Genomic DNA, 19,354 nt, shown 5'->3' on the forward strand with positions numbered 1-19,354 from the left:
CTGTGAGCTATGAACTTGCACAGCCAAGTCCCTTGCTGGCATACAGTGCCCTCTGCTAGCTGCCTGCTGTGCAAGGAGAGTCAGCACTCTGCCCCCCCCCCCTCCCCCTTTCCTAGATTACTTCCAGTGCCATCAGCCAGGGGATCAGGAAGAGGCTGAAAGACTTCCTCTTTCCCTGATAGCTTCCAAAGTTGCTAGCCAGGGCAGGGGAGAAACTGCAAGGTTCTTCCCCCTCCCCACCCCCCGGCAATTAGAGGGGGAGGGAAAATGAAAAACAAAAAGCAGGAGAGAATATAGATGAAACAATAATGAATGTGTAAGGTGTGGAATGAATGAGGAGGGACAGTGATTTATTGGAGAAGGAGGTAAAAGAGTGAATGAAGGTTAGTCAGAACAAGGGAGGAGATAAAATGTGGGGAGGGGATATGGAAGTTGGGAGAGTGTTTTAAACTTATTGTTTGTTTTAAAACTTCAGCTCTCATTCATTTTGCACAGATTAAAAAGAATTAGTATGAATATTGTGAGTAAATCTCTCTGAAGGGAAATTTGTCGTTCTCCGGTATAGTGACAGACACTTGTGTGGGTAAGTCTTTAGAACAGACTAAAAGACTTTGCCAGGCTGCTCAGGGTAAGGTTAAGGTACTCTGCTTTCCATCCATCCTAAAAATCAAAACCAGATATTTTGCATTTTTTTCCTATTGAAAGTCATCCACAAACTATCATGGAACTTCTTACTTTTATCCTTATTCAGGAAAATTTTGAACAAAAAGGACAGGTTACCTTAACAGGAATGGGGGACATATTAGGATGTTCACATTATCCTCAAATGTCAAGCTACCCCAGTAGCTACTAGTGAGATTCTCAAAGGTTTTAGGTGTACACTGCCTGGCCCAGACTTGCGCATCTGGTACACCCGTACTTTGATGAGTGCTAACTTCTTCCAAGGCACTCATTCTCCTTTCCCCAGGATGTAGACCAGGTGCCAGCTTTTGCCAAGGCTGTAGACGGCTGCTGAGTACTGACAAATTCATAGCTGGAAACGAGACTAGCTCACCTGTATGTCAGTATTGTTCAAGATAGGTGTTAGACTTGTAAGGATGTGTTTTAATATTTAGACTGTAAAAAGATTGTAAGTTGCTGCATGGATTAATCTTACTTGTTATGTCTATATCTCATGCTATAAGGATCTGGGCGGCGAAGCTGGAGATCTGCAGCGTGGAGTTGGAAAGCGCTGCTTCGGCTCAGGAGATCGGTGGCACTCAACTGCCTTCTGGGGGATCTTGGCAGCTGGCTTGCCGTCGTAGGGAGACTGTCGCTTCCTGTGGCACATGTGGTGCCGGCAACGCTGGTAGAGGCCTCTGCTTTTTAGGCACCGGGAGAGCCTGGAAAGGCGTCGATCCCGCCACAAGTCTGGGTCCCCTACCACTCCTTAGAGTCGACGGTGGATCCTTTGGGGGGCTAAGGGCCCTGACTGGGGAGGCACATCCATGTGGCTCTGGTGTGGACGGGTGGCCTAAACTGGGTCCTTTCCCTGATACCGCATGGCCTTTCTTGGCCCATGGCAGGGAGCTATGTTTCTTGGTCTTCTTCTTTTTGGGCACCAGCAATGGAGAGCGATGCCAGGCGGAGCCCGTGCATGGGGTGCATTATGCACTGAGGCCGAGGTACTAAGGGTAGAGTCCTCAAACGGATATTGCACTCTGGTGCAATGGGTGCTGGATCAAAAGTTTTTACAGATATGACACTTGTCCTTCACATGCGATTCCCACAAGCACTTGAGGCAGCTGCTTTGGGGGTCACTAACAGGCATAAGCCGGTTGCAATCCGAGCAGGGCTTAAACCCTGGACACCGGGTCATGTCCCGCCTGGGGCGAAGTCCCCAATGGGACTCTAACCTCTTAATTACACTTAACAACTACTTAACACAAACTACTATAAACAAACTATTTTAACTTTAACAAACTACTATAAACAACCTACTATAAACAAACTATTCAGGCCCCAAGGCTTGAAGTCAGAAGAGACGAAACGGCTAGCCCTTGCTATCCAAGGGAAAGGCTGAGCATTCCTGTTCATCCGTGTTTAGCCATGCTGTCAAGTGTAGCACCGCCAGGTTTGGGTGCAGAAGGCTGCTGTGGTTCTGGGACAGCAGATCTAGCTAGAGGGGCAGCTACCAAAAGCTCCAGCAGCGTGCCAAACCAGTGCTGGTGAGGCCATGCCGAAGCTATTAGGATAACCTTCATCCTGTCCTGTTTCATCTTCACGAGGCCTCTCTGAATCAACGGCACTGGTGTGAAGGCATACATCAGAGCCCCCGACCACGGTATGAGAAACATTTGACAGGGACCCCTATCCATCCCCCGGATCTCCCGCCAGCACAGGTCGATGGCACCGCCGTGGCCTTTGCACTTGGCGTCACCAGAGTCCGGCGCCGACTCAGGCCGATACAGTTACCCGCAGCGGACGGCAGAGATCACCGGGGGGGTGGCAACCCCAGTGGGGACCACCGGGACACTGGCCCTTCTGGACCCCCTGGGCCTACCACCAGCGTCAAGGGGCTACCTCCAGGGTCAGCTACTCTGTGCACCGGTCCCCGCACTGACTCTCCTCCGTGCGGGAAGCCACGGCATCCAGACCGCCTGCACCTTTGCTGAGCGAGAGACCGGAGAAACCGGCACCGAGCCCGGTGCCACCCCAGGGTCAGCTGTCCGGGCCTGAGCTGGATGCCCCTCCTTCGGGGGAGGGGGACCAAGGGGCCAGCAGGAGGAAGCGGAGCAGTTGCTGACCTTCTCGTCATCCCCAGATGAAGCGGTGGCAGGCACAGCGGTATCAGGACCTCTGCCAATAGACCACAGAGCCCACCAAGAGCTGCTGCGTAAGGTTGCTCGTAACTTGGGTTCACAGGCCGAGGAGACGGTTCAACAGAAGGACCCCATGGTGGACATCCTGAGCCCAGAGGGTCCATCCAGAATAGCGCTTCCGCTTATTAAGACCATACAGTCGAACTATAAGACTATGTGGCAGACCCCGGTCTCCAGTGCTCCAATAGCCAAAGGTGTGGAACGCAAGTACTTCGCCCCGTCAAAGAGGTACGACTTCTTGTTTTGCCACCCAAGCCCATGTTCCCTGGTAGTCTCGGCGATAAACGAGAGAGCGCCATGGGCAGCAGGCCCCAGCACCTAAGGCTAAGGAAGCGAAGCGCCTGAACCTGTTTGGCAGGAAGGTGTATTCCTCAGGGAGCCTCCAGTTGAGGATTGCTAACCAACAGGCCATCCTCAATAGGCATAATTTCAACTCCTGGGCGGCAGTGGGGAAGTTTAAGGACAGCCTCCCACAGGGTTCCCAATAGAAGTTTACGGCGCTGGTGGACGAAGGCAAGGCCGTAGCGAAGACATCTCTCCAGGCGTCCTTGGATTCGGCGGACCCGGCAGCCAGGACAATCACACCTGGCGTGGTCATGCGACGCTTGGCGTGGCTGCAGGAGTCAGGTCTGCCGCCTGAGGTCCAGAACTCACTTCAGGACCTCCCCTTTGAAGGGTCCAGGCTCTTTTCGGACCAGACGGACGCAAAGCTGCATAGCCTCAAGGACTCGAGGGCCACACTCGAGTCGCTAGGTATGCACATCTCGGCGACCCAGAGAAAGCTTTTCACGCTGCAGCCTCCTCCTCAGCGTCGCTACCAACCTTGTCCTAGGCAGGAGCCCTACCGCAGGCGAAATGGGGATAACAGGAGGTGGCGTAATAATAATAATAATAGCTCCAATAGGCCAGGCCAGAGCCAAGGCCAGCATAAGTCTCAGCTTGGCCCTAAACCAGGCTTTTGAAGGTGCACTCAAGGACCGCGTACTGGACCAATTGCTGGATCCATCCCCTTGCTTCCTGGACCACCTGTCCCACTTCTCCCGTGCGTGGTCCAGTATTATGTCAGACTGCTGGGTGTTATGCACAGTGCGAAGCGGTTACAGGCTGCAGTTCTCCTCCCTGCCTACCCCCCATCCCTCTTCAGGGACCCTTCTCACAAGCACCTCCTGGAAAAGGAGGTTCGCACGCTCCTGGGGCGGGGGGCAGTAGAGTTGGTACCGAAGGACCAAAGAGGGAAAGGTTTCTACTTCCTCATTCCCAAGGCCAAAGGAGGCCTTCAACCCATTCTGGACCTGCGAGGGCTCAACAAGTTCCTGGTCAAGGCCCGGTTCCGCATGGTCTCTCTGGGCACCATCATCCCTTCCCTGGATCCGGGGGACTGGTACACGTCCCTCAACATGAAGGACGCGTACTTTCATATCGCCATCCACTCAGCGCATCGCCGATTCCTGCGCTTCACTGTGAACCAAGAACATTACCAGTTCATGGTTCTCCCGTTTGGCCTAGCTGCGGCCCCACGGGTGTTCACAACATGCATGGCGGCAGTGGCAGCCTTCTTATGGAGGCAGAGGGTTCAAGTTTACCCATACCTCGAAGACTGGCTCCTTGCGGGCTGGTCCAAAGAGGAGGTTCGGTCCCACGTGCAAGTGGCCCTGAGACTATTCCGCACGCTGGGGCCCCTGGTCAACGTCCCCAAGTCCACCCTCATTCCAACGCAGAGAGTGGAATTCATAGGGGTGGTCCTAGATGTGGTACAGGCAAAGGCGAGCCTCCCAGTATCACGATTCCTGGCCATCCAGCAAGCAGTGAACTCCCTGTGCCAGTTTCCCACTACAACGACCAGATGCTGCCTGAGGCTGCTGGGCCACATGGCAGCATGCACACATGTGGTCAGGCATGCCAGACTGAAACTCAGGACACTGCAGGCTTGGCTCGCCCATGTATACCGCCCAGGCAGGGACCCCCTGGACTTGGTAGTGACAGCCCCAGGGGACGTGTTAGACTCCCTGCGGTGGTGGCTGTCCCAGGCCGTGGTTTGCGAAGGCATCCCCTTTGCCGCACAACAGCCGGACCTGACGCTTGAGACGGACGCATCAGACTTCGGATGGGGTGCTCACCTAGGAGACCTCAGGACTCAGGTCTTGTGGTCTGGAGCGGAGCTCAGGGCGGTTCGTTTAGCCTTCCAGACCTTTCACGCCACTTTGAGTGGTCACAGCGTGACAGTTCTGACAGACAACACAACCGCCATGTTTTACATAAACAAGCAGGGCAGAGCCTGCTCCTCGTCATTCTGCCACGAGGCTCTCCTCCTCTGGAACTTTTGCATAGCCCACACCATTCACCTTGAGACGTCACATCTCCCGGGGGTGTGGAACGAACTGGCGGACCACCGCATGCAGGAGTGGATGCTCAGAGCGGACGTCGTGTATTCGCTCTTCTGCAAGTGGGGTTTCCCTGGGTAGACCTGTTTGCCGCCAGGGGCAACGCCCAGTGCCCGCAGTTCTGCTCGTTCCAGGGCCGCAGCCTGGGCTCAATAGCAGACGCGTTCGCGATCCCGTGGGGAAGGGAATTGAAATATGCCTCCCCGCCACTTCCTCTGGTGCACAAGGTCCTGCTCAAGGTGCACAGGGATGGGGCAGCGGTTATCCTCATCGCCCCGGCCTGGCCCCGCCAGCACTGGTTCACCACACTCCTGGAGCTGTCGGTGGAAGTCCCTACACTGGGACCTCATCACGCAGGACAGAGGGCGGCTACTCCACCCCAACCTGCAATCACTGCATCTGACGGCGTGGAAGCTCTGTGGCTGAATGCTTTGGAGAGCCAGTGCTCCCTCCCTGTGCAGCAGGTTCTACTTGGTAGTAGGAAGCCCTCTACCAGGGCGACTTACTTGGCCAAGTGGAAGAGGTTCTCGTGCTGGTGTGGGCCCCAACAGGTTCAGCCACGCCAGGCTCCAGTGCCTACCATTCTAGAGTACTGACTGCACCTCAAGCAGCAGGGGCTGGCCCTGTCCTCGATCAGGGTGCATCTGGCGGCCATCTCTGCCTTCCACCTGGGGTTTTCAGGGGGCTCGGTGTTCTCCCAATCAATGGTGGGGCAGTTCCTTAAAGGACTGGAGAGGGTGTTTCCTTACTCATGCCCCAGAGTCCCTCCATGGAATCTCAACTTAGTCCTTTCTAAACTCATGGGGCCCCCGTTCGAGCCACTTGCCACCTACTCCCTCCTCCACCTTTCCTGGAAGGAGGCATTCCTGGTGGCCATTACCTCGGCCAGAAGGGTATCTGAGCTGAGGGCACTCGGAGCCGCCATATACAGTGTTTCATAAAGACAAGGTGCAGCTCCGCCCACACCCCAAGTTCCTCCCAATTCCATCTGGGCCCGGACATTTCTCTGCCGGTGTTTTTTCCCAAACCCCATGCGGACCCGAGTCACCGCAGCCTGCACACCGTGGATGTCCGTCGAGCGTTGGCATTCTACTTGGAGCGCACCAAGCCCTTTCGTAAATCCACGCAGCTGTTTGTGGCCATAGCGGAAAGGATGAGAGGCCTCCCAGTGTTGGCGCAGCGGATCTCCTCCTGGATTACAGACTGCATTCGGGCGTGTTATGGTGTTCTGGCCCCAGCAGTCACGGCCCACTCGACCAGGGCGCAAGCAGCTTCAGTGGCTTTCCTGGCACAGGTCCCAGTCCAGGAGATCTGCAGAGCAGCCACCTGGTGGTCGGTGCATACCTTTACGACCCACTATGTGGTCAACCAGCAGGCCCAAGAGGACGCGGGGGTTGGCAGGGCGGTCCTCCGATCAATTGTTCCGTGACTCCTACCCTCCTCCGAAGGTAAGCTTGTGATTCACCTAATGTGGAATGGACGTGAACAAGCACTCGAAGAAAAAACGGTTACCTACCTTTTCATAACTGTTGTTCTTCGAGATGTGTTGTTCAAGTCTATTCCACCACCCGCCCTCCTACCCCTCTGTTGGAGTCGCCGGCAAGAAGGAACTGGAGGGGGTTGGGCCAGCGGGGGTATATATGCACGGCGCAGTGGCACCGCTCAGGCGGGGCCCCCGCCGGGTGCCGCTAAGGGAAAAGTTTCCGATGCTCCTGCACGCGGCGCGCGTACACCTAATGTGGAATGGCCATCTCGAAGAACAACAGTTCTAGCCCTTACAGTTGTGAAGAAAAGCTTGAAAATGTGAAAAACAACAGTTATGAAAAGGTAGGTAACCGTTTTTTTGCATAAGTCGTAAACGTATACCTGACCATTACACCGTAAGTGCGGATTTGCGTACTTCGGGTTTGCGTAACCTGGGGGGGTGTCTATACTGATCATCTTAGCAGATGGAAGGGGGGAAGGGAGTGGGAGTGAAGCCAATGGTTATGGAAATTGGAAGTTTCTTCAGATAAGGAAATGCAGAGAGGGAAGGAAGGAGACAAGACATGCAGGAGGAGAGCTGTAAGGGGGGGAATAGCTCAGTGGTTTGAGCATTTGCCTGCTAAACCCAGGGTTGTGCGTTCAATCCTTGAGGGGACTACTTAGGGGTGTGGGGCAAAATCGGTACTTGGTCCTGCTAGTGAAGGCGCTGGGCTGGACTGGACTCAATGACCTTTTAGGGTCCCTTCCAGTTCTATGAGATAGGAATATCTCCATATATTATTATATTAAATAATGGTGATTGTGACGGTGAGCCTCTTTTTCCACTGTTACTGAATAAGGTACTAAACAAATAATGGAAAATTTAGTTTATACTTAGACTCTTGATCTTTATGCAAACTTCTCATTTATATCAACTTTAATTTTATTTGATTGAGGATAGCATATAGTCGTAAATTTATACCACAGACCATGAGTATAAAACAATTTAGCCCTTTCTAGAGTATGATTCTGATACCTCTCTCTGTAAAGTCATTAGTTATTCCCTGCTCCCGTACTTGGAATCATGATTTTCAGCAAGAAGGCCTATCCATTTATACTCTTTTAGGTTCAAGCCTCTGCACATAGTACTGGTCAGAAGGGAGTATCTCTGTGCTTTCTTTTGACTGTCATTTTCTAGTGATCAACTTGAAGCTGCATACCTGATCAGACCCTTGGTTAGGCACTTCTTTTTCACCTGAAGCCTGAACCTAATTCTTTGTACCTTCCCTTTATGCCCTCAGAGCTCTGTTTCCTGTTTATGCTTTTACTTTGTCTCAACTAGGGAAAAGTGGTCAAGCTTAGATCAGGCTTAGGTACCATGTGCTAGCTAAATCCAACATAAACTTGACCTTTTTCCTAGCATAAATGCAGTATAATGCCCTGTAGCACGATTTAAATGTTTTAGTTGTAGTCTAGGCTCCTGCTAAGCTAAAATGGAGCTGAGGTATTATGCATTTTACAGTAGGAAAAAGATCGTTTAGATTGAGTTTAGCTAACATGTATTAATTAAGCCCCGCCTAAGTGTGAGCACTTCTCCTAGTCAAGACTAAGCCTTTAAATACTCTTCATGGTCATACTTTCTGTGAGGAACTTTTAAAATGTTTGTTTCTATCCAGGATAGCCTCTCAGTCTTGCTTTAGTCAGGAGGAGGGGTCTCATAGTTCCAGGGTGAGCTGTGTTTTGGACCCATTAGTTCTTCTTGAGTGCATCCCTCTGGTGATAGGTTTCACTACCTTCACACCTCCCTGGGTAGAACCACACAATCCTGCCACTCTTGGAGTGGATCTCTGTGCTACGGCCCCCTGTTTATCAAACGTGATAACACAATGGGCACAACTGGTTATGGCACTTGTAAGCTGTTTTCCTTAAAGTGCCTGTGACCACCAGCTGTTTAAAGTGTTTAAAGCTGTTTAAAGTGATTGGAAGGAGGGATAGCTCAGTGGTTTGAGCATTGGCCTGTTAAGCCCAGGGTTGTGAGTTCAATCCTTGAGGGGGCCACTTAAGGATCTGGGGCAAAATCAGTACTTGGTCCTGCTAGTGAAGGCAGGGGGCTGGACTCGATGACCTTTCAAGGTCCCTTCCAGTTCTAGGAGATAGGATATCTCCATTAATTAATAAAAAAAATTACTTAATTAATAAAAAGCTTTTTTAAAATAATATATTATTTACTCACCCAGAGGTGCATAGCAAGCAGAGAAAAAGCATAAAACAACAAAAAGCCTATATTCATCTGGGTCTTAGCTAAAATGTATTCTTTCCTTGCAAGTTTTGGGTAAGTTCCACTCAGTCCAGACTACTCTACTCCTGATCTGCGAGATACAGACAGCTCCTACTACCTTCTCTTAATGTCTCTTTGAGACTATTCTCCAGCTGCTGCTTCCTGTTCTTACCCCCCTTTCCTCTCTAGGTTTAGTATACCCTTTGATCCTAGGCTCAGACCTGAGAAGAAGAAGAGGTTGCTAGCATAGTAGCCTCGTAGGCATTCCCCAGTTAAGTTTCCCCCATTGTTTCCTTAAGGACCTTTGTTATTTTTTCTGGTGTTATCTTATCTCTTTCATTTGTTTCATTTCACATGTGTTCCCCCAATCACCCAACAGCCTTCTTTGATTTAATTCCATGGGGTCAGGCGAGATAATATCAAGCAAGTATACTGAGGTGCATATAATATCAATTAAAAAAACACAACACCTTTCTCTGTCTCCACAAGGGGTTAAAACCATCAAAAAAGATGATGATGGGGAACATCCAGCCAGCAAAGAGAAAAGGGAGGGGGAAAAGGGAAGAGAGGTGAAGATCCAGCTAACAAGGGGCAGTAGGGAAAGAAGGAGTTTATCTTCTGAAAAGGCTGAGGGCTAAATAGAAATTTGGAGTGTGGGAGAAGGAGGTCATTTTGATTTTTCTGTAGGAGGGGCCCACTGCTAAAAATTTCTTAGTGTCCAATCCAACTGTTGTTATATTTGATGACAAAATTTGCATCCAAGAGGAGAAGGATGCAAGCTTTCAGCAATCTGAATATTAAAGATGACACTTGTTATTGCCATTGCTCTCTGAAAATCTAGAAAGAGCTTTAAATCCAATAAATTCCTGAGACTGAAGACAGCTTTGACAGTTTGGACAGGCATCTTTATCTAAGGATGCAGTTATAGCCCTTGTAGGTTCTTTAAAATGATTCCTGTGCAAATAAATAACTGATTCTACCCAAATGATCTTAAGTCAGCTAATTTTTATCTGGGTCTTTACGTACTCCAGACATTGAGATAGCAAGAAAACACCTTTGTCAGGGTTTGAGAAAAAAATATATATAATATAGATAATTGTTTATTATTAAACTTGTGTTAAAACTATATAGTGTTCCTTCAGAAACCCTTTGTTGTCATTGTGTGTCTTGAGGTAATGCATATGTATAAGGGATACAGATGATAATACCATGTAAAACTAAACACTGTAAGTTAGTTGTGTAAACTGAATAATGTGAAGTGTAATGTTGATAGTTGTTTTTGTAAGTGGTGACATGCAAAGAATTTTTATTAGGGCTTTCAAGCGATTAAAAAAATTAATCACAATTAATCGCAGTGTAAAACAATAATAAAATACCAGGTATTTAAATATTTTTAGATTTTTTCTACATTTTCAAATATATTGATTTCAATTACAACACAGAATACAAAGTGTACAGTGCTCACTTTATATTTATTTTTGATTACAAGTATTTGCACTGTAAAAAAACAAAAGAAATAGTATTTTTCAGTTCACCTAATACAAGTACTGTAGTGCAATCTCTTTATCATGAAAGTTGAACTTACAAATGTAGAATTATGTACAAAAAACCTGCATTCAAAAATAAAACAATTTTAGAGCCTGCAAGTCCACCCAGTCCTACTTCTTATTCAGCCAGTCGCTCAGACAAACAAGTTTGTTTATATTTGCTGCCTGCTTCTTGTTAACAATGTCACCTGAAAGTGAGAACAGGCGTTCGCATGGCACTTTCATAGCTGGCATCACAAGATATTTACGTGCCAGATGTGCTAAAGATTCATATGTCCCTTTATGCTTCAGCCACAATTCCAGAGGACATGCGTCCATGCTGATGACAGGTTCTGCTGTATAACGATCCAAAGCAGTGTGGACTGATTCATGTTCACTTTCATCATCAGAGTGAGATGCCACCAGCAGAAGGTTGATCTTTTTTGGTGGTTCGGGTTCTGTAGTTTCCGCATCGGATTGTTGCTCTTTTAAGACTTCTGAAAGCATGTGCCACACCTCGTCCCTCCCAGATTTTGGAAGGCACTTCAGATTCTTAAACCTTGGGTCGAGTGCTGTATCTATCTTTAGAAATCTCACGTTGGTACCTTCTTTGCATTTTGTCAAATCTGCAGTGAAAGTGTTCTTAAAATGAACAACATGTGCTGGGTTATCATCCGAGACTGCTATAACATGAAATATATGGCAGAATGCGGGTAAAACAGAGCAGGGGACACACAATTCTCCCCCAAGGAGTTCAGTCGCAAATTTAATTAACGCATTATTTTTTTAACGAGTGTCATCAGCATGGAAGTATGTCCTCTGAAATGTTGGCAGAAGCACAAAGGGGCATACGAATATTTAGCATATCTGGCCCGTAAATACCTTACAATACTGGCTACAAAAGTGCCATGCAAATGCCTGTTCTCACTTTCTGGTGACATTGTAAATTAGAAGAGGGCAGCATTATTTCCTGTAAATGTAAACAAACTTGTTTGTCTTAGCGATTGGCTGAACAAGAAGTAGGACTGAGTGGACTTGTAGGCTCTGAAGTTTTACATTGTTTTGATTTTGAGTGCAGTTATGTAACAAAAAGATCTACATTAGTAAGTTGCACTTTCATGACAAAGAGATTGCACTACAGTAGTTGTATGAGATTAATTGAAAAATATTATTTCTTTTATAATTTTTACAGTGCAAATATTTGTAATAAAAATAATATACACTTTGATTTCAATTATAACATAGAATACAATATATATGAAAATGTAGAAAAACGTCCAAAATATTTAATAAATTTCAATTGGTATTCTATTGTTTAACAGTGCAATTAAAACAGTGATTAATCACAATTAATTTTTTTAATCATGATTAATTTTTTTTAGTTAATCGTGTGCGTTAACTGCAATTAATCGACAGCCCTAATTTTTATCTGATCAACACAGACTGAAACTTCAAGCTTCTGAAATACTTGATATGTCTGTACTCCGACTATACCTGGAGTCAGTGGGACAAATTCATCTCTTCATGTAAATTATCACCAGAGTTGAATTTGGCTCCCTGACTGCTGAATTCAAATGAGACCCCAGTATCACATGAATATGTAGAAGTTAATATTTAGGAAATGCTTGTTTTCTTGTGTAGCACTTGGTGAATATAACATTGTAAACATATTTTTCAAGTGTGTTACACGCCATTTTTTATTTAATTCATGTCTTAAATCATCTGAAAATCTCTAAGCAGTAAGAGGAAGCTGTAGTTAATTAAACCACAGATGGCAAGGACTAATGTGGTGCTGACCTCTGTGAGGACTGCAAAATCTACTGAGTCTTTTTTTTTTTTTTTGGTGAAATACTGCAGCTGAAATGAGTTCTTATTGTTACAAAGAAAATGTCCTTCATGCATTAAACATCGTGTTGCAACGTTGTGATTTGAGGAAGGCACCTTCTAAATCCACATTTTCAGGTGCTTATGATATTATAGAGTACATTTTAGCTTTGGCTGTTTTTCCATTACTGAGTCTTTTGTGTCACAGACCATGGTATCTTCCCTCCTCCTTGGTCAGACAGGAAGAATTGACAGTAATTGGAGAGTTTTAAAGCCCTCAAAGCGGGGCTCAAATTGGGCAGTGATGTGGATATTTACTACTCCTCCATTTGCTCTAAGCTCCAGAGTTGCAGTTTTCATTTTAAAACAAAATCCGTCTCTAGCCCTTACTCTAGCCCTTGTTGTTGAATTTCAATGAGGTGTTAATTCAAATGTCATCAGACTGGCCATTCTGGGTCCGACCAATGATTCAACTAGCCCAGTATCCTGTCTTCTGACAAATGGAAACGTCTTCATGAAAATCTCTGTTTAGACAAAGTCACTGTTTTGTGTGTGGGAGGAAAGATTTAACAGAAGTTTTGACTATCTTTAATCTACTGTACATGACATCTTATTTTGGTGCCACAAGTATCTGGCAGTTGGGTGAGTATCACCACTTCTACCTAATATCCTTTCTCCTGTCTCCAAAATCAAGAACGAAAGAAGCAGGGCATCTGAGACCCACTGGGGGAGTCAAGCTCAAGGGTCCACTAAGGATATGGAGCCCTGCATTATATTTTGAACAATCTGAAGAATCACATTTTGGTATCTCAGGTGGACAGAATTTGGTTTGTGGGTGGAGCTTGGAAGAATATTGCTGTTTTGTGGGCTCTCCCCACAATTTGATCCTTTGTCTCTTTGGGTCACCTTCAAGTTCCTAAGTTTGATTCCTGACTCAAAAGATTTCTGAAGTAGGACAAGTAATCTGTAGCTTCCCCATCAACTATCTTGGATGCCTCGTTGTGTATTTGGAGCCTGAAAATGCTTTCTTGGACAAAGAAACTGTTTGTTTCTTGTGCTGTCTGTCTCAGCACTCAAACATACCCTGTGGTCCTGCAGTCTTACTCTGCCTGACCTTTCCACTCCTGCTACTGGGAGAAGCAGGAGGGGGCCTGATTAAAATGGAATTATGGCAGTATAGCTCACAATTCCAGCCTGCTCCACCACATCGTAAGAAAGGAGAGACTATGGCATAGGTATACTCATGTTCTCAGAAGAACTTTGGAACATTTACTTAAGCTCTTTTAGGAAAATGGACTCCCTTGCATTGTTCAAAAATTCCAGGAAAGTCCTAAAAGCTTTGCAGTGTGTCATCACACAGTGGGTCAGAATCTGAATCCAAGAGGCAAATAGATAAGTCAAATAATTTTTGCTTGGGTAGGAAGAAAACCACTCCACTAGAGCTGTGTCCACATCTTGGTGGGGTGGAGGTGTTAACCGCAGATGAGCTCTGTAAAGCCTTAAATGACCTGAGAGTTCTTCATTCAGCCTTCATCCACAGGTTGCTTATGGCCATGCTACTTTATGCAGCTGTCTTCTGGAAAGATAGTAAGCATGGGAATACTACTTCTCCATTCCCGTCCTTCCTTTCTGTGGCCCTGGGGCACTTTCTCTTGCCAGTATTTAGTCTAGTCCTCCTCTTGTATGAGATGCTGCTACTGTATTAAGAATGCAGAGACTTCGCTATAGTCAACTCAGAAGGGCAAATTATAATCCCATTTACATGATAATTTGCTTTTTGTGACAGTGGCAAGCCAGCACAGACATCCACTCAGAGGAATCTTGGGTTCCAGGACTGAGGGAAGACTAATCTTGGATTGGGAGGTAACAAGACTAACACATTTTCTTTCAGAACAGAAGAACTCAAACTGTGGAAATTGGCAGAGAAGAACTATAGAGATCATGAATATTCTACAATTTGACTGGTCATCAGTCTAGCTAAGAAGGAAGTAAGAATCCAGGATCTGTGCTGTCTTGACCAATCACAGGAAGTACCTTTATAGGGTAAATGGGATTATATTTTTTTTCTTTAGGAAAGTACATTGCTAAGAAGTAAAACCAGATAATTCCAGACCAACTGCACCGCCTGCAATGCCATCTTAAAAAGGAATTGAGGAAGCTGCAGGTCTGATGGCTTTCTTCTTGTGCTCTCTACCAGCCTTTCTTGTAGGGCACAATGAAGCACTAATGTGTTCTGCTCCAAAACACGTTATTACATTTGAATGTATGACCGAGTGAATGCAAAAAAATCAGGAAATTCAAAGGTAACATGGACTACAAAAAACATAATTCAGCCACTTGGCATATACATTTAATTGAATATACAAAAGTACAACACATGCATAAGGGGGTAGAGTTATGGTGGTTGTGGGAACCATTATTTTGAATTTCCTGACATACTGAGCTTAAATTCTCATATTAGAATTTCGCCTTGACAGTGATTTTTATTGACCATTGACCAATTATTTTAATTGTGTGTGTGTATGTGTGTGTGTGCGTGTGTGTGTGTGTATAATCAATACTGTGTAGAGAATAACTTTCTATATTAAATGCTTATAGGACAGTATGCAGGGCAGTCTTTATTAAAGGGTGACAAATCTGAATGAACTTGTTCAAATGTACTCTTTTCTGTTTAAAAAGGTATCTTTTCGTGTGATTATTTTATATAAATACGAGAAGGCCATAACAGAAAGTATGTACAGTCAAAACCCTAGTTTTCAGGATATTTTTCTCAAGGTATACTTTATTTATTTTTGTGGATTAATACATTTTGAGATATTTTGGGAGATCTCTTAGGCGATAGTGGTTTCTTATATAGGTTTCACATATTGTCTTTGCTTTTTGTTGCTGTGACCTCATATTTAATGAATTGGAGATGTATAATAAGGTATCAAGTGGGGTAAGCTGTGTGTGGGGGTAGAGGTGTAAGAGTTGAAGCCTGTGCAGTACTGTGGGTGGGAGACAGACTTAGAAAACTGAAAATCTGTGTCAGCTTTTGGACCTCTAATTAGATTCTTCACACATCCCTTCTCCCATTCTAAGGATAACACTTTTGAAGGCAAACACTTCTAAATGGTAACAAGCAGACACTAAAAGGAAAAGGGCAGTTATTGTTAAAATATTTTATAACCTATGTGCTGAGGATCTCTCTAATTATTTTCTCTCTCTATGGGGGCCTCCTCACACAACTACATGTACCTTCTGTCCACTGTTTCCAAGATGTGCCCATGTACTTCTCAAAGAGCCACACTATGGCTGTTGTTCCTCCCAGTTACTCTAGGGCTCCTGCCACTGATTTCAAATTCAGGAGTAGTAATTGTGCTGTGAACGAGAGAGAGAAAAATATCAGAGCCCAGAGGTGAATCAACAGGTTGTAGTAGATCCCATGACTGAATAAGCCATGTTTCTAAGTACAGAAAAAAATGTTAATTTGTGTGTAGATCTGCCTTTGTGAGGACAATGCCACCAAAAATGGATTTATTTAATTTTCTAGATACTTTCTGATTAACTCAAAAATGTACATTGGAAAGAGAATTTGTTTTAAAATAAAATCTTTGTTCATGAGAGTTTGGACCAAAACTGAAATATGTCTTACTTCAGTCAAGACAGTTTACCAGGTTCTGTGTAGTATTAAAAACCAGCAATAGTAGTTTTCTTTTCTTACATATACACATGCATTTGTTGGTATAAATATTTAAATTCTCTCTTGCTGTGTATAAAAAATATGAATTGGACATTTCAGGCTTCTGATTTTAACGCCACTTTGTTGAAACAAATGTTACCGTGTTCTTGTAAACACGGAACTCTTTATAGAGTAACGTTAGGTTATAGGGAAGGCCTCATTTATGAAAGTGTGATCCTATTAATAGCTTGTAAGTCTGACCATGTATGGGATCCGGTGTACTTTTTTCCTCATGAAATCACTCTTATTACTATCAAATACAGCTTGCACGTATGAGATTTTTCTAAAAATAACCTCTGGATTTGTATTGAACGAATACATTTTACAGTCTTGTTTCAAATTGTTCTTTGGAATTTGTTTAGAAAGATAAACATCATAAATGTTATGAATAAACATAACATATGGTTCTTTTTTAAATCTCTACTTTAGGACGACGTAGACAGTCTAAACCCAGTTCTCAGGGACAACCCGCAGCTTCACGAGGAAGTAAAAGTCTGGGTAAAGGAACAAAAGGTTCAGGAGATTTTTATGCAAGGTAATTTGAGAAATGTGTGTGTTTGTATTATTTGTATTTCCTGGGGTGGGGTGTGTGTGTGTGTGTATTTTGAAGCACTAGGTTGAATGGCATTTATGCCTAAGTGGTGGTATGATAGAGCATATCTTCCATAGTTCAACTTTTCTAAGTAGGCCTTTTGAAAATAGGTTGTTAAAACAACAAAACACAATTGGGAGAAAAGCTGTGATGTAAATATTTCAAAAACATTTGAAATTTTCAAAAACATATGCGTAAATGTTCATGCACAGGTTTTTAAAAAAAAAAAAAAAACTTGGGTCACACCCTATAATAATTATGCATCAGTTTAATAATACCATCAGGCTGAACGTTGGATGTTTTATTCATGATTTTGGTGTTGAGACTAGTGATGGTGCTTTAATCAATAAATAATCAATAACAACATTTTCTTTTTAGTCGACACTATACTGTTATGTGCTCTAAAGAAGGAAGCATTCTTTGGGGTAACAAAGTGTTAGAAGTACAACTGATTTTCCCTTAGAACTGCTCAGCTCCAATAACAATGGCCTGCCATTTATAGTTGTGCTTGTTTCCAACCAGTTAGTGTTATATTGTGGTAACTATATCTGAAACGCTCTCTGATTTTGTGCTGTATGAGGGCCTGCTGAGATTTTGACATGTGGCTTTCAAATTGTTGAGGTTTTGTAACTCTCAGTCCCCATTCCTATAGTTACTGCTAATCAATGAAGTTGTTGGTTTTCTAGTTTGTAACATGGAAGTTTTGTGAAAGCTGACGTGAAGTAGGGGAAGGGGATTATTTGGAGCAACTTTGCTCATAAATAATTCTAATGTAGCATACATTTCCTATTGTCATGTAAGTGTTTGTAGAATCAAGAACTAAATCCCTAGTTAAATAATGACACAAATTTTGAGGAAAAAATGTGCAAAACAACCAAACAGAATTCAAAGTATGAGCATAAGCAAACTAGAATTTTGAAGAACAAATCATGCCAAACTTCATTGCTGCTTTGATAAAATTACAAAATTAGTGGGTGAAGGGAACACAATAGGTCTAATATCTGAAGTTTAGTAATTCTGGCTGGCTAATGGATGACAAACAAAGACTACTGAAATAGACAATGTACTCAATTGTGGAGGAAGTATCTAGTGTGGTGACACAAGGGTCAGTATTAGATTTAGTTTTATGTGATCTGGAAGAGGGAGTTAACAGTGTGCTGATTAAATTTGCAAAAGATAATGGATTGGGAGTAGCATGAACTCAAGTTAGGGCCAAATACAAAGGGAATTAAAACTGAATTTGTTCTACTTATTCATTTTAATTTTAATATAATAAAAACACACCTATATAAGGCTGTAGGCACCCCAACTACATAATACAACAAAACACTAACATCATTAAAATAATTGTTCAGAAGAAACTCTGCCAGCCTGTCCCCTACAAAAAAGCTCCTTTTCCACCCCTTCATCATTCCAGAAAGCTTACCCTTGTCAAAAGCCCTATGAAACATGTTTTTGCAGCATGCCCAGAAGGTCATCAAATTCAGGCTGTTTCCAACCAAGGGTTGGAGCAGTTCCAGAGCCTCAGACCTCTTACAGAGAATGCCTTAAAAAGAACAGGAGTACTTGTGGCACCTTAGAGACTAACAAATTTATTTGAGCATAAGCTTTCGTGGGCTACAGCCCACTTCATCGGATGCATAGAATGGAAGACACAGAAAGAAGATATTTATACATACAGAGAACATGAAAAGGTGGAAGTAGCCATACCATCAATCCCCTCTTTTTTTTATAATGAAGGGGATTTTAGCTCAGGTACCTCTGCTGACCACAGCTGTGGAGGTGTGGCATGGGGAGAGGTCATTTCTCAGTTAGCCAGGTTCTACGCCATTTAGGGCTTTTGTAGGTGATAACCAGCACCTTAAACTTTGTGCAGAGACCAGTGGACAGCCAATGCAGTTTCTGGAGCACTAGTGTCAAATGCTCCCAGCAATGTGGCCTACCCAATAAAGCGAGACATTGCGTTCTGTACCAGCTTCAGTCTCTGAATGATTTTAAGGGAAGGTTGATTTTATTTTTTGGTGATTCGGGTTCTGTAGTTTCCACATCGGAGTGTTGTTCTTTTAAGACATCTGAAAGCTTTGCTCCACACCTCGTCCCTCTCAGATTTTGGAAGGCACTTCAGATTCTTAAACCTTGGGTCAAGTGCTTGTAGCTATCTTTAGAAATCTCACATTGGTACCTTCTTTGCGTTTTGTCAAATCTGCAGTGAAAGTGTTCTTAAAATGAACAACGTGCTGAATCATCATCCAAGACTACTATAATATGAAGTATATGGCGGAATGCAGGTAAAACCATGGAGCAGGGGACATACAATTCTCCCCCAAAGAGTTCAGTCGCAAATTTAATTAATGCATTATTTTTTTAATGAGCGTAATCGGTATGGAAGCATGTCCTCTGGAATGGTGGCCGAAGCATGAAGGGGCATACGAATGTTTAGCATATCTGCCATGTAAATGCTTTGGAATGCTGGCTCCCATGCGAACGCCTGTTCTGACTTTCTGGTGACATTGTAAACAAGAAGCGAGCAGCATTATCTCCCATAAATGTAAACAAAGTTGTTTGTCTTAGCGATTGGCTGAACAAGAAGTAGGACTGAGTGGACTTGTAGGCTATAAAGTTTTGTGGTGTTTTGTTTTTGAATGTAGTTATGTAACAACAAATCGACATTTGTAAATTGCACTTTCATGATAGAGATGGCACTACA

The 19,354-nt window shown here is 44.4% G+C and overlaps 1 protein-coding gene across 2 annotated transcripts in view; it reads left to right on the forward strand.

The window, feature by feature from the left end:
• Positions 1–19,354, forward strand: part of JMJD1C (jumonji domain containing 1C) — a 352,929-nt gene that overhangs the window by 254,633 nt on the left and 78,942 nt on the right. For both annotated transcript variants that reach the window (XR_002908668.2, XM_024209274.2), the window contains exon 4: positions 16,485–16,590. Coding sequence is in view for 1 of the 2 variants with exons in the window: in XM_024209274.2 (XP_024065042.1) it covers positions 16,485–16,590 (106 nt within the window). In the remaining variant the exon portion in view is untranslated. The remainder of the gene's footprint in view (positions 1–16,484; positions 16,591–19,354) is intronic.

Source organism: Terrapene carolina, unplaced genomic scaffold, assembly GCF_002925995.2.
Source record: "Terrapene carolina triunguis isolate 2854851 unplaced genomic scaffold, T_m_triunguis-2.0 Scaffold95, whole genome shotgun sequence".
Classification (NCBI taxonomy): Eukaryota; Metazoa; Chordata; order Testudines; family Emydidae; genus Terrapene; species Terrapene triunguis.